The following is a 12,569-nucleotide window of genomic DNA, read 5'->3' on the forward strand; positions in this document are numbered from 1 at the left end:
GTTGGAACCAAAAATCTCAAATTTGGACTCATCAGACCAAAAGGACAGATTTCCACTGGTCTAATGTCCATTGCTCATGTTTCTTGGCCCAAGAAGTGTTATTCTTATTGGTGTCCTTTAGTAGTGGTTTCTTTGCAGCAATTCGACCATGAAGGCCTGATTCACGTAGTCTCCTCTGAACAGTTGATGTTGAGATGTGTCTGTTACTTGAACTCTGTGAAGCACTTATTAGGGCTGCAATTTCTGAGGCTGGTAACTCTAATGAACTTATCCTCTGCAACAGAGGTAACACTGGGTTTTCCTTTCCTGTTGCGGTCCTCATGAGAGCCAGTTTCATCATAGCGCTTCATGGTTTTTGCGACTGCACTTGAAGAAACGTTCAAAGTTCTTAAAATGTTCCGGATTGACTGACTTTTATGTCTTAAAGTAATGATGGACTGTCATTTCTCTTTGTTTATTTGAGCTTTTCTTGCCATAATATGGACTTGGTCTTTTACCAAATAGGACTATCTTCTGTTTACCACCCCTACCTTGTCACTACACAACTGATTGGTTCAAACGCATTCACTTCTTAGGGAGAGAAAGAAAGAAATTCCACAAATTAACTTTTAAGAAGGCACACCTGTTAATTGCAATGCGTTCCAGGTGACTACCTCATGAAGCTGGTTGAGAAAATGCCAAGAGTGTGCAAAGCTGTCATCAAGGCAAAGGGTGGCTACTTTGAAGAATCTCAATTATAAAATAATACTTTTTTGGTTACTACATGATTCCATATGTGTTATTTCATAGTTTTGATGTCTTCACTATTGTTCTACAATGTAGAAAATAAAAATAAAAACCCTGGAATGAGTAGGTGTGTCCACAATTTTGACTGGTACTGTATATACACACAGTACAATACCAGTCAAAAGTTTGGACACGCCTACTCATACCAGGGATTTTCTTTATTTTTCTACAAAGCTTTCATCAAGACAAAGGGTGGCTACTTTGAAGAATCTTAAATCTAAAATATATTTTGATTTGTTTAACTTTTTTTTTTAACAACATGATTCCATATGTGTTATTTCATCATATTATTACTTCATTATTATTCTACAATATAGAAAATAGTAACAATAAAGAAAAACCCTTGAATGAGTAGGTATGTCTAAATGTTTGACTGGTACTGTATATATACACACGCACATACACTGAGTGGACAAAACATTAAGAACACCTTGAGTTGCACCCCCTTTTTGCCTTCAGAACAGCTTCAATTTGTCAGGGCATTGACTCTACAAGGTGTCAAAACCATTCCACAGGGATGCTGGCCCATGTTGACGCCAATGCTTCCCACAGTTGTGTCAAATTGGCTGAATGTTCTTTGTGTGGTGGACCATTCTTGATACACACTGGAAAATGTTGAGCTTGAAAAACCCAGCAGTGTTGCTGTTCTTGACACAAACAGGTGTGCCTGGCACCTACTACCATACCCCATTCAATTGTACTTTATGTCTTGTATTGCCCATTCATCCTCTGAATGGCAAACATACACAATCCATGTCTCAATTGTCTCGAGGCTTAATTTTTCTTTAACCTCTCTCCTCCCCTTCATCTATACTGATTGAAGTGGATTTAACAAGTAACATCAATAGGGGATCATACCTTTCACCTGGATTCATCTGGTCAGTCTTCAGTGTGTCATATCAAATTTGTCACATGCGCCAAATACAACAAATTCAACCTTACAGTGAAATGCTTACTTACAAGCCCTTAACCCCCAAAAAAGTGTTAAGTAAAAAATAGAAAATGGTAAGAGTGTTCATAATGTTTTGTACATTAAGTGTAAATACATACACACAACGTACACCAGTCCCAGCTCACACACCATTGTTGTGTAAGTCCAGTGTATATGTTATGGAGTTAAAGGGACTCATGCAAAAGTTACAGTTGGCACAAAAAATGTTAAAAAAAATTGAATGCAAAACCGGGAGCCAACCTACACAAGAATGTGAACTTGAAATTAATTTGTTTTAATTTCAGAAGACAGCCCTGGGGAGGAGGATAGTCTGGCCACACTCACCTTACGAGCAGCAACTCTTGGTCCATCTTGAGCTTCAGCTCAGCCTCTAGCTGGTCTTTCTCAGAGGTCAGTCTTTGGACCAGGTTACTGATCTCCCGGGCATAGTTCTGCTCCAGCTCAGCCTGTTCACGCTGGGCCCTTCTCTCCTGGTCAGCGCCCCAGCCTGGCCCTCTCAGGCCCCTGGAGCTGCTCTGTAACTCGGTCTGCAGCTTCTCCACTGCCTCCCTTAGCCTCTTAACCTGCTCCTCAGCCTGGGCCTTCTGCTCCTCCAGCTCACTGATCTCCACCTTGAAGCCCGAAGAGATGTCCTTCCTCTCCACCTCCATGTTCCGTCGCATCAGCTCCAGGCTGCGCTCGTAGAAGTTCACCTGTGAGGCGAGGATGATGAGGTGGTTCAAGGCTATCCCAGAATTAGAAAAATGGGCCTCCCATGTAAATACTGAACTAACTTCAGTACATCTAGTGTCACTCAAATTGCCAACAATTTTGGACCTTTCAATTTCACATACAAAAATAGGAGATGGTAATCAAAACTATACAAAAACGTGTGAGCTAGGGTTTAATGGCGGGAACCGGGTTACCGAGCTTTACTGGAATTTCCCGCCCAAACCCATCTTTTCCCGGGATAAATGATAGTGAGAAACCAGTCAATTATAAATTATTTCTATGAACAGAGTGAAATAAAATGTAAATGTTAAATTATGTGCAAAGTCTAAATCTGTCATCATACGGCCTGCTCTGCTATCTGCATGATCAATAATCAATGCTCAGGGTGTGTTGTTGTAGCCTACCGTATTTACTTACAAAGTCACTAATGGTTGGCCTATCTGCTTTTTTTACACTGAGCAAAAATATAAACGCAACATATAAAAGGGTTGGTCCCATGTTTCATGAGCTGAAATAAAACATCCCAGAAATGTTCCATACGCACAAAAATCTTATTTCTCTCAAATTTGGTTCCATCCCTGTTAGTCAGCATTTCTACTTTGACAAGATAATCCATCCACCTGACAGGTGTAGCATATCAAGAAGCTGATTGAACATGATCAGTACACAGGTGCACCTTGTACTGGGGACAAAAATAGGCCACTAAAATGTGAAGTCACACAATACAAGGCCACAGATGTCTCAAGATTTGAGGGAGCATGTAATTTGCATGCTGACTGCAGGAATGTCCACCAGAGCTGTTTCCAGAGAATTGAACGTTTCTCTACCATAAGCCGCCTCTAACGTCGTTTTAGAGAATTTGGCAGTACGTCCAACCGGCCTCAACCACAGACCACGTGTAACCACGCCAGCTCAGGATCTCCACATCTGGCTTCTTCACCTGCGGGATCGTCTGAGACCAGCCACCCGGACAGCTCATGAAACTGTGGGTTTGCAGAAGACCTCATGTTCCAGCATGATATATGTATTCCCAGTCATGAAATCCATAGATTAGGCCCTAATTTATTTATTTTAATTGACTGATTGATTTCCTTATATGAACCGTAACTCAATAAAATCTTTGAAATTGTTGCATTTTTAGTTTTGTCTGTGGGGCAAAGTTTGACAAAAATGATTGCCAACGAGGCCAAATGCAAAACCGACCTACTGAAAATCCTCTCTAAGGAGGAAACAGATGGGTCAAAATACATGTTTGAGGCACTCGCAACGATCCAGGCCACCTCCATGGAGACCAAGAGAGTCTTCTCAGTCTGTGGCCAATTTGTGGCGAAGATCAAAAACCGCCTATCTGGGAAGAATGTAAGCACTGCGCGTTATGAGAGACCACTTCATCGGAGAAAATCTAAGTTAACAGGTACGGCCTATAGCCTATGCACATTATTTTGTTTGTTTGTTATCTACATTACAGGTTGTAATGCAACAAAACAGGAAAAATGCCAAGGAGGGTGAATACTTTCGCAAGTCCGCTCTGACAAAATGGCTGTAAAAACAGTCAAAACAGCCACAACCTTCCCAAATTTCACCGATAGACAGTTGTAAGGGGAGAGAAAATGACCAAGCTCCATCTTTCAGTCAAAGGTAGGCTAAAACAAATGTAATTTTCAGTAGACTGTAATAACCTCATAATATTTTACCAGTTGGCCAACAGTGCGTCATACACCTGTTAACTAGGCTACATCAATTAAATAGTGTGGTGACTTCGAGAGAACTGAGTTGATTGAATTGCAACAAAGACAACAAGAAACCGTTAGATTCATGTGTCTATTTCTCCAATATAGTGGTATAATCATGTCAGATTTTTTTCCGCTGGTATTATAGCTTTTAAATAGCACTTCCGGTTTGAACGGGAATACCGGGAAGCCCGTAATTTCTTGCAATTTTCTCAGGAAGGAAAATGTGTAGTTTCTTGAAAATATTAAAACCTAATGTGAGCATGCATATCAGAATGCCTCCTCTACCTTGGTCTCTAACTCAATCTTCAGGTCCTGCACCTCCTGGCTGTGCCTCTCCTTAAACTGTTCCATGGCCATCTCTGTCTCAATGCTCACAACCGGACCTGGCAGACTCTCCAGACAACCCAGGCCTGAAGGAACAGAAATAAAAACACCAAGGTGGCGAGTCAAACCCAACAGGTTTTTACAGAGAGGGAAAAAATGATTGATGTTTCCAATTCTTACCATTCTTATTGGCCACTTGTAGCTTTTTGCTAGCAATGGGAGATACACCTATTTTCATCTCAGGGTCATCTGAAGCACAATGGATAAGATTACTGTAGAGAGTAGGTCAGTGGCTAAAGTGAAACTGTCAGTGTAACTGGAGTGGGACTGAGTGGAGAAATGAGAGGGTGTGTGTGAAAGAGGGTGTGTATGTGCATACATGGGTGGGGAAGAGAGATAGGAGGGGCCTTTCAGTCCTCCAAGGACACGGCCCATATACTGTATGTTTAAATAAATAAATATATGTTCTAATCAGGGCACGAGTATCAATTCTAGGGACAAATCGGGTGAACACAGTATATGGCTTAGGGCTATGAGTGGGATTTACCAGAGTCAGACTCAGTGGTCAGTGATCGTCGGCTGGACCAAGCGTGTGTGGACGTGTCTCTTGCCCGTCTGGGTCGCCTCCCCATCCCCTGACTCTTTAACATCTCCACCTCAGAGTTCAACTCGTCATTCCGGTCCCGCAGCTCCTGTGAGACAAAGACGTGTCATTTAACATGCAATACTTCCGACAAACATACATAACAAACACAGCAAAGCACAGCAGAAATAGTATAAAGATAGAGCAGTATTAGTCACAATGTCCTCACTGCCACGCACATGCTATTCAAACCACACTGCATCACAAATTCTGTGAACCTAGAACAACACACGCTCACCTTCACTTTCTAGTTTCCCAAAATGGGAGGCGTTTGGATAAATCAAGAGGATTGTCATTAACACACTCAAAAACAGCTCTCGGCTCTGTCCGGGCAAGTAAACAAAAAGTTTTAAAAAATAGTTTGACATAAATAAATCATGAATGTGCATAACTAATGTGTATAACTAATTACTGCACTATGTTTTGGAAAATTGTGAAAGGTAAACCAGGTCGAGCGCCCTTGGGGGTTCCACGCAAGGCATGATTATTTAAACACACACAACCTTTCTTATTTTTTTGACCCCCTTTTTCTCCCCAATTTCATGGTATCCAATTGGTCTTGTCTCATCGCTGCAACTCCCAAACAGACTCGGGAGAGGCGTGCGTCCCCTGAATCACAACCCAACCAACCCAACCCAACCAAGCCACACTGCTTCTTGACACAATGCCCACTTAACCCGGAAGGCCGTGTCAGCGTGCACTGCGCCCAGCCCGCCACAGGAGTCGCTAGTGCGCGATGGGACAAGGACATCCCTGCCGGCCAAATCCTCCCCTAACCCGGACGACACTGGGCCAATTGTGCACCGCCCCATGGGTCTACCCATGGGTCTACCGGGCGCGGCCGGCTACAACAGAGCCTGGACTCGAACCCAGAATCTCTAATGGCACAGCTAGCACTGTGTTGCAGGGCCTTAGACCACTGCGCCACTTGGAAGGCCCAACACACACACACACTCTTACCCGGCACTGCAGCTCGTACTCCTTGATGATCTCAGAGACGCGCTCCTCCTGGTTCAGCAGTCCTGTATTGTTCGGATCCAGGCTCCCAAACTGTGTCAGCCAAACAAAACGGAAACCCTCAATCATTCATTCCTGGCAAAACCGCACTCCTCACTCCCTGAGGGATGAGTTGCCACAGCAGGACATCATCACGCTAGGGTGACCACATGTCCCGGATTGTGCGGGACAGTCCTGCATTTTGGCCCTTTGTCCCGCTTTTGATCAACAAATTAAAACAGTCAGATTTCCTATTCATTTAATGAGAATATTCATTCCAACCGGTCTTTTCTGAAGTCACCTTGCGCTTATGACAAGATATATCATAAGGATGTGGTGCTGGTGATGTTAAAACATTTCTCCAATCATTGTTGAGAGCTGATAGACGTAGGCCAATATCATATTGTCAACCAATCCCATTTGTGAAATCTTTTTGGGCTAAATTCCAAATAAACTTGGAGAGAGGACAGTTAACTACCAGTACTTCCAAAACGCGTGCGTCTAATGAAGAGCTACAAAAGTACGTAAATTGCCATATTAGACTGAAAGGTAATTTCATAAAACTCTCCATGCTCATTAGTTGCTAATTTAACATATTTGCTGCTACTTCACTCAATCCCATTTTAAAAGTTTCCACTTCCTAACTGTTTACATTCCCTGAGGGGTGCGGCCTGAAAAAAACATTCATGTATAGGCTACACTGTCCCGCATTTGGGAATTTTAAATCCGGTCACCCTACATCAAGCCCATCCTCACATAGTTCCCTCTCACCTTGTCTAGTAGGAGCTGGTCCAGGTCTCTCTGCAGCTTGGAGATGGTGTTCTCTGCATCTGACAGCTTCCCCTTCAGAACACTGCCCTCCTCCTCCAAACGGTGGTTCTCCTGTTAGCCCAGAGGGAGGGTTATTGAGAGTGATACGATACCACTTTAAGATATCCACAGCAACACTGTGGGGTACTGACGATGGGGGATTGTTACGAAGCTAAGCAGGAGTCTGGCATTCGTTGGTTGTCCGTGGGCAAGTGGGTATAGAGCATGGATGTTGCAAGCAGGAAGGCAAAAAAACAAAATCACATGAACTAATCTAATCCTCTCTTTTGAGGTCTCTAGAGAGGAGACTGGGATGGAGATGAAAACAAACTGCTTGCAGAAACTTAACTAGTTTATACTCATACAAAAGACGTGCATTCAAAAGCACGAGGAGCCTCTTATGAAGTGAAATCAAATAGAGGTTAAGCTCAAGGAATCTTTTAGGCGGGTTGGTCAAGCAATCGCCTGTATTCCGAGTACTCCTTTATCATTGTAGAAACCTCACAGTGTGTATCTATAGTGCTTGTCACCTGGGTGGCATTACAGATTTCCTCCTGCAGACTGGCATCCTGTGCATGTAAGACCTCCACTTCCTCTTCGAGCTTGGCCCGCTCACGCTCCACCTGTTGCAGCAAGACCTCGCTCTCCTGCTCCGATTCACTGCGCAGGGCCGTTAGCCTATACCGGAACTCCTGCTCCAGACCCCTGCCAATCAGAGGGAAGTTTATGTAAAAGGTTCCATCCCCCACGCATGACAATACACAACCAGTCAAGCAAGATTTTCCAACCATCACATCAGTCTAACATACAGAATAATATGGAGGTGAGAAGGAAGAGAAGGTCTTACTTGATTTTGGTTTCATTCAGTGACTCAATAGTGGCGTGCCTGTCATCCACCTCTCTGACCAGCTGGAGGTTTCTCTTGTCGGCCCACTCCAGGTCGGCCTTGACCTTGTCCCTTTCCTGACACGCCTGGTCTGCTAGGACCCTGAGGGACAGACAGCGGACAGACAATGAGCATGGACCTAAGTACAACACTCACCAGAATGATCTGATCATGGAGGACTCACATTAACACCAGTTATTCTATGTACATTATGCACAAAGAATAAAAAAAGGCAGACCACAGCAGTTTAATATTGACAAATTAATACTTACTGAAAGAATGCAGTATTATGGTTCCAAAGTTGGTCAGTAAACCAACAAGGCAATGATTGTTACAATAAACAATATGAAAGCATCAACATCTCTCACCTCTAGGTGGAGACATACTAATAAACTATCAACTAAAAATCCATGATGTAAAATGTAGGCTACAGGTTTTGTGTGATTATTACAGTGTGAAGTTGAACCAATGATTCCCCCTAAAGCAATTATTGACCATGAAATCAATAAAAATAGTTGATGTAAATGATTTGGTCTCAGTTTAAGGTCATTGGCTCACACAGGAAATGAATCCAGAGGATGCACTAAAGTGCCTTTGACCATAACCTCTATAGAGTCCATAGAAGCATGCAGTACCAAAAGTATACAGAATCAAACAAAAGACTCACTGGAGGAACTGGATCTCGTTCTTGTAAGAGATGAGAGCGGCCTGGTGGATGCCGTTGCCGCTGACCAGCAGCTCATTGTCCAGGGCCAGGGTGAGCTCCGCCAGACTGACTCGCTCCTCCAGGGGAAAGTCCAAAGTCTGGAGGGGATAGAACAGCATGAGGTCAACTGACAAATTTATGGCAGTGGTCACCTAATCATCAAACCTGGTCCTTATTTTACTGCAGGGTTGGAACAAAAGCCTGCAACCCTGTAGCTCTCCAGGACCAGGGGCCTAATTTATAACCATATTTTACACTAAATATCTGCGTGCGCCATTTCTGAAAAGATTGCATGCTCACAAATATATGGAGATGTATACATTTGGCTAACACCATACATATACATGTTATAAACCAGATATGTGCCTGTGTGAACGAGCATTATACAATGCATTCGAAAATAATGCAGACCCACTGACTTTTTCCGAATTTTTTTATGTTACAGCCTTATTCTATAATGGATTAAATCGTTTTTCCCCCCCTGATCAATCTACACACATTACCCCATAATGACAAAGCAAAACATCTGGCCCAGCCAGAGTCCGGGTTCTGGCTGGGCAACTCATCATGGCCAGAAAAGATGTAGAATGTATTCTGCAATGATTATAATATATGCATTATGTTAATAAATGAAATATTTACTCGAGATATGTGAAATTACAGTATTCAGATGTCGCCTACATACCTCAATGGAAAAGGTGAACCGTCTGGTCTACCTTCGAACTGCACATTGGATCGCAAAGAGCAAAATACTTGAAATAGCCTATCTATTTACTACTGTGAAGTGGGTCAAATTAAATGAGAGATGGGACGTTTCTACATTTTAGTACACGCTCTTATCCAGAGCATGTGGGAATTGAACCCACAACCCTCAATCTTGGCGTTGCAAGCACAATGCTCTACCAACTGAGGCACATGAGACGACGGGTAGCCTATCCTAACTTTTTGTAGGCCTCTAGGCTATTTCGCGAGTACGAAACCATCAGTCAGAAAAGGTGAGGAATTTATTCTCCACTGATCATGGAAATGTAATAAATAATGGGAAAAGAAGGCCTATTTCTAATGATTTTAGAATGCAAAGACCAAATAAATAGATTCTCACTAACTGCAAATTATTGCATGTTATTATTTTTAGCAACCTGTTTTTTGTTATGAAAAAAAGTGTTGTGTATTCCTGCACAAGGCTACTTTTGCCTTCTTGCAATGCAATACTTCAGCCACAAGAAACTGTGTGTACACATGGTCTAAAGATTGCGGGAGGATAAGCAAATTCTCACGTCAAGTTCGGTTTTTATAAATGCAAACTTTTGCATGAAAACAGGCGCACGCTTGTTTTCGGGCATATTTTGTGCATACGCAACATTTATAAATGATGTTGGTGTTTTGACAACTGGTGTATGGTAAATATAAATTCAGGTCAAAGTTCAGTTCATCCTCATGCAACAAAATGTGTCAGATTTACAAGAGGATTATTTCAGTAACACGTAATGTAACTAGAGTGTGTCTAGCTAGGGCCTTTTGTCGGCAGTGTTCCATAGATTATGGTTCTACACCACAGCATGTAATCTAAACCAAAAGACCATCCGCTACATGTAACTGGAACTCACAATCTCAATTCTACTCCTATTACACATTTTACACACAGGAAGGAGATATGCCCCTAAAGGAGTCAGAAATACAGTTTATGTAACTTGTTTTTATCAAAATGATGAAATGGGAAACCTTGCAGCCTTCTTCATTTAAGTGATAATGCCCGAGAAGCCGTGCCAATATATCCTCCAAACACCGGCTTCGAGGGCATTTTCACTTTTATACAACAGGTTACCAACACATTCAAATACCGATTAACATACTTTAACTTAAAACGTTATTGAGATTAATTTAATCATTCTATTTCATCCTTCCACAAGATATAGTCTCGACACAAATCTTGGGTTGCTACCCAAGCCGGCTGGTCGTCCGTTCTATTGAATCGGTTGCCAGAGATGCGACCCAGTCGTTCAGTCTTTTTGTTCTGTATCTATGTACGCGACTCAGTAGTTCGCTCTAAATGTTCCATTGCCATATTGGCTGGCAACGTTCTTATCAGTTGCTTGCTAGCCAGCCATCTACGGCTAACTTACTGTCACGTCAAACGTCAAAAAGAACAACAACATTAGCAGCATTTGCATTTGTTGAAGCTGTTTTCTAGTGCCATTTATTTCGATACATCCATAACAATGATCTAATGAGGCGCGATTTCGCCTGGCAAATCAAATGTGCCCTCTCGTCAGGACACTGTTGTTCAGAAGAGCTAGCCAAGAACACAGCTAACACAATCACTTCAAACATGGAAGCTGTAAAGACTGCACTTCGTTTGACCTTTTTTCAATTGACATTTCTTTGTATATATCCATAAAAATGATGCCAGCTGATTCATGATTTCGACTGGCTGAGAAACGCTGCCTGCCTGTTTGTCTCGTACCAACTCCCAACACGTTCATTACTATGGGACAGCTGGAGATCTAATTTTAATATTGAAACAAGGTTGCAAATGTCAGTGAGACAGACAGCAAGGTTCATACAAATCTCTGCTTTTGAAAACTAAATGTTAGTCTAAAAGAAATGTGAGGTAATGTTTAGATGCTTTTTATAGTGGATATCAAGTTTATACATTGCCTGGGTGGGGCTGATCAGACAGTGGACTGCACATTCAGATGGAACAGAGTAAATAGGCATTTTAACCTCATAGATTTAGCAGGTGGAAACTTGTGGAATAGACACCCTGGCTGGAATGTGCTTTTAACCAATCACCATTCAGGATTAGACCCACCCATTGTATAACCTGTACCAATTTCTGAACACCAAGGCTTTTCAGCAACATATCAATTCAAGTAGCCGCAAAGGAAGAGTAATCAACATTTCAAGGCTACTTCTGAAAATAACTGGTACAAGCAATGAGTGTGTACAGTAATAGGATGAAGACGTACATTGGTTCTTAACTTTCTCACAAGGCTTACCTTTCACAGATTCTGCTCACAAGCCCAGAGCATGCTAAACCACTAAAAATCACATGATGTTCACACTGGCTGCTTATTATCTAACATCAAACACATAGTGTGACAGGATCCAACTAGCCTGACCTGTCATGGTTCAAGTCCGGCACTGACCTGTAGGATGTCCCTGCTGTTCCGGATTCCCTCCTCATTCCAGAGGGTGATGACCCTCTCTGGACTGGTGCAGCCCGACCCATCGTCCAGCCTGGTCAGCAGCCTCTGGCCCACGGTGGCAGACAGGAGAGAGGGAGAGGTGGAGCGCCCCATCCGCTCCTCAAAGGCCTGGCAGAAAACAGAGGAAGACATGAAAGCTACAGGAACAGACTAGCTGATGGCCCAATTTAGTTCCTCCTCCATGGAACACTGCTGTAGATCAGTGTGGCACTGCGTAGCCTCACCTCTGTTCCCAAATGCCATAGAAATACAAAAAAAGTTCTACAAAGAAGGGCATTGTAGCAGAAACACCTCCTCCGGTCATGCCGCTTTCTCTAAGAATAACCCGACCTCCACTGTGCATTGTGTAATCCAGGCTCCCACAGACAAAAGAGTTTCAGCACCACAAATACATTTATTTCACACGCCACTAATAAACGCCATTTTATTGTCATAACACTTAATATGGCTTAGCCTACATTCCATTCCCCATTTGCTAATGGTTTACATCCCACACCAGTTTGGGACATGGAGGAGTAGCAGTAGTATTTAGGTTCTGAGCAAGCCTGAGAAACACACATTTGTCTCAGTGCTGGTTCATGTACCTAGTTGTTCCTAACACATGGGAGGCATCAACATGCCAAGCTTGGAAAGAAAGGATGTTGTCTTTCATAGCCCATGTTAACAGACCACAGCGACATATCAGGCTTGAAGTGCAATACATGATTTCATACTTTGGCTTTCTCTTCGTGTGGAAATGGTCATTCAGCAAGCGAATGCAGGAAGGGCAAACTAAGCTTTGTCCCCAACAGTCAATTTTATGATTGGCTGCTG

General features: G+C 42.7%; 1 protein-coding gene across 4 annotated transcripts in view; it reads right to left on the reverse strand.

The window, feature by feature from the left end:
• Positions 1-12,569, reverse strand: part of ninl (ninein-like) — a 52,788-nt gene that overhangs the window by 10,458 nt on the left and 29,761 nt on the right. For all 4 annotated transcript variants that reach the window (XM_021608877.2, XM_036983326.1, XM_021608893.2 and 1 more), the window contains exons 8-17: positions 11,697-11,864; positions 8,509-8,645; positions 7,803-7,943; positions 7,486-7,660; positions 6,917-7,027; positions 6,110-6,199; positions 5,054-5,198; positions 4,687-4,755; positions 4,468-4,592; positions 2,063-2,430 (exon numbers count right to left, since the gene is read on the reverse strand). In XM_021608877.2, the coding sequence (XP_021464552.2) occupies positions 2,063-2,430; positions 4,468-4,592; positions 4,687-4,755; positions 5,054-5,198; positions 6,110-6,199; positions 6,917-7,027; positions 7,486-7,660; positions 7,803-7,943; positions 8,509-8,645; positions 11,697-11,864 (1,529 nt within the window). The remainder of the gene's footprint in view (positions 1-2,062; positions 2,431-4,467; positions 4,593-4,686; positions 4,756-5,053; positions 5,199-6,109; positions 6,200-6,916; positions 7,028-7,485; positions 7,661-7,802; positions 7,944-8,508; positions 8,646-11,696; positions 11,865-12,569) is intronic.

Source organism: Oncorhynchus mykiss, chromosome 1, assembly GCF_013265735.2.
Source record: "Oncorhynchus mykiss isolate Arlee chromosome 1, USDA_OmykA_1.1, whole genome shotgun sequence".
NCBI lineage: Eukaryota > Metazoa > Chordata > Actinopteri > Salmoniformes > Salmonidae > Oncorhynchus > Oncorhynchus mykiss.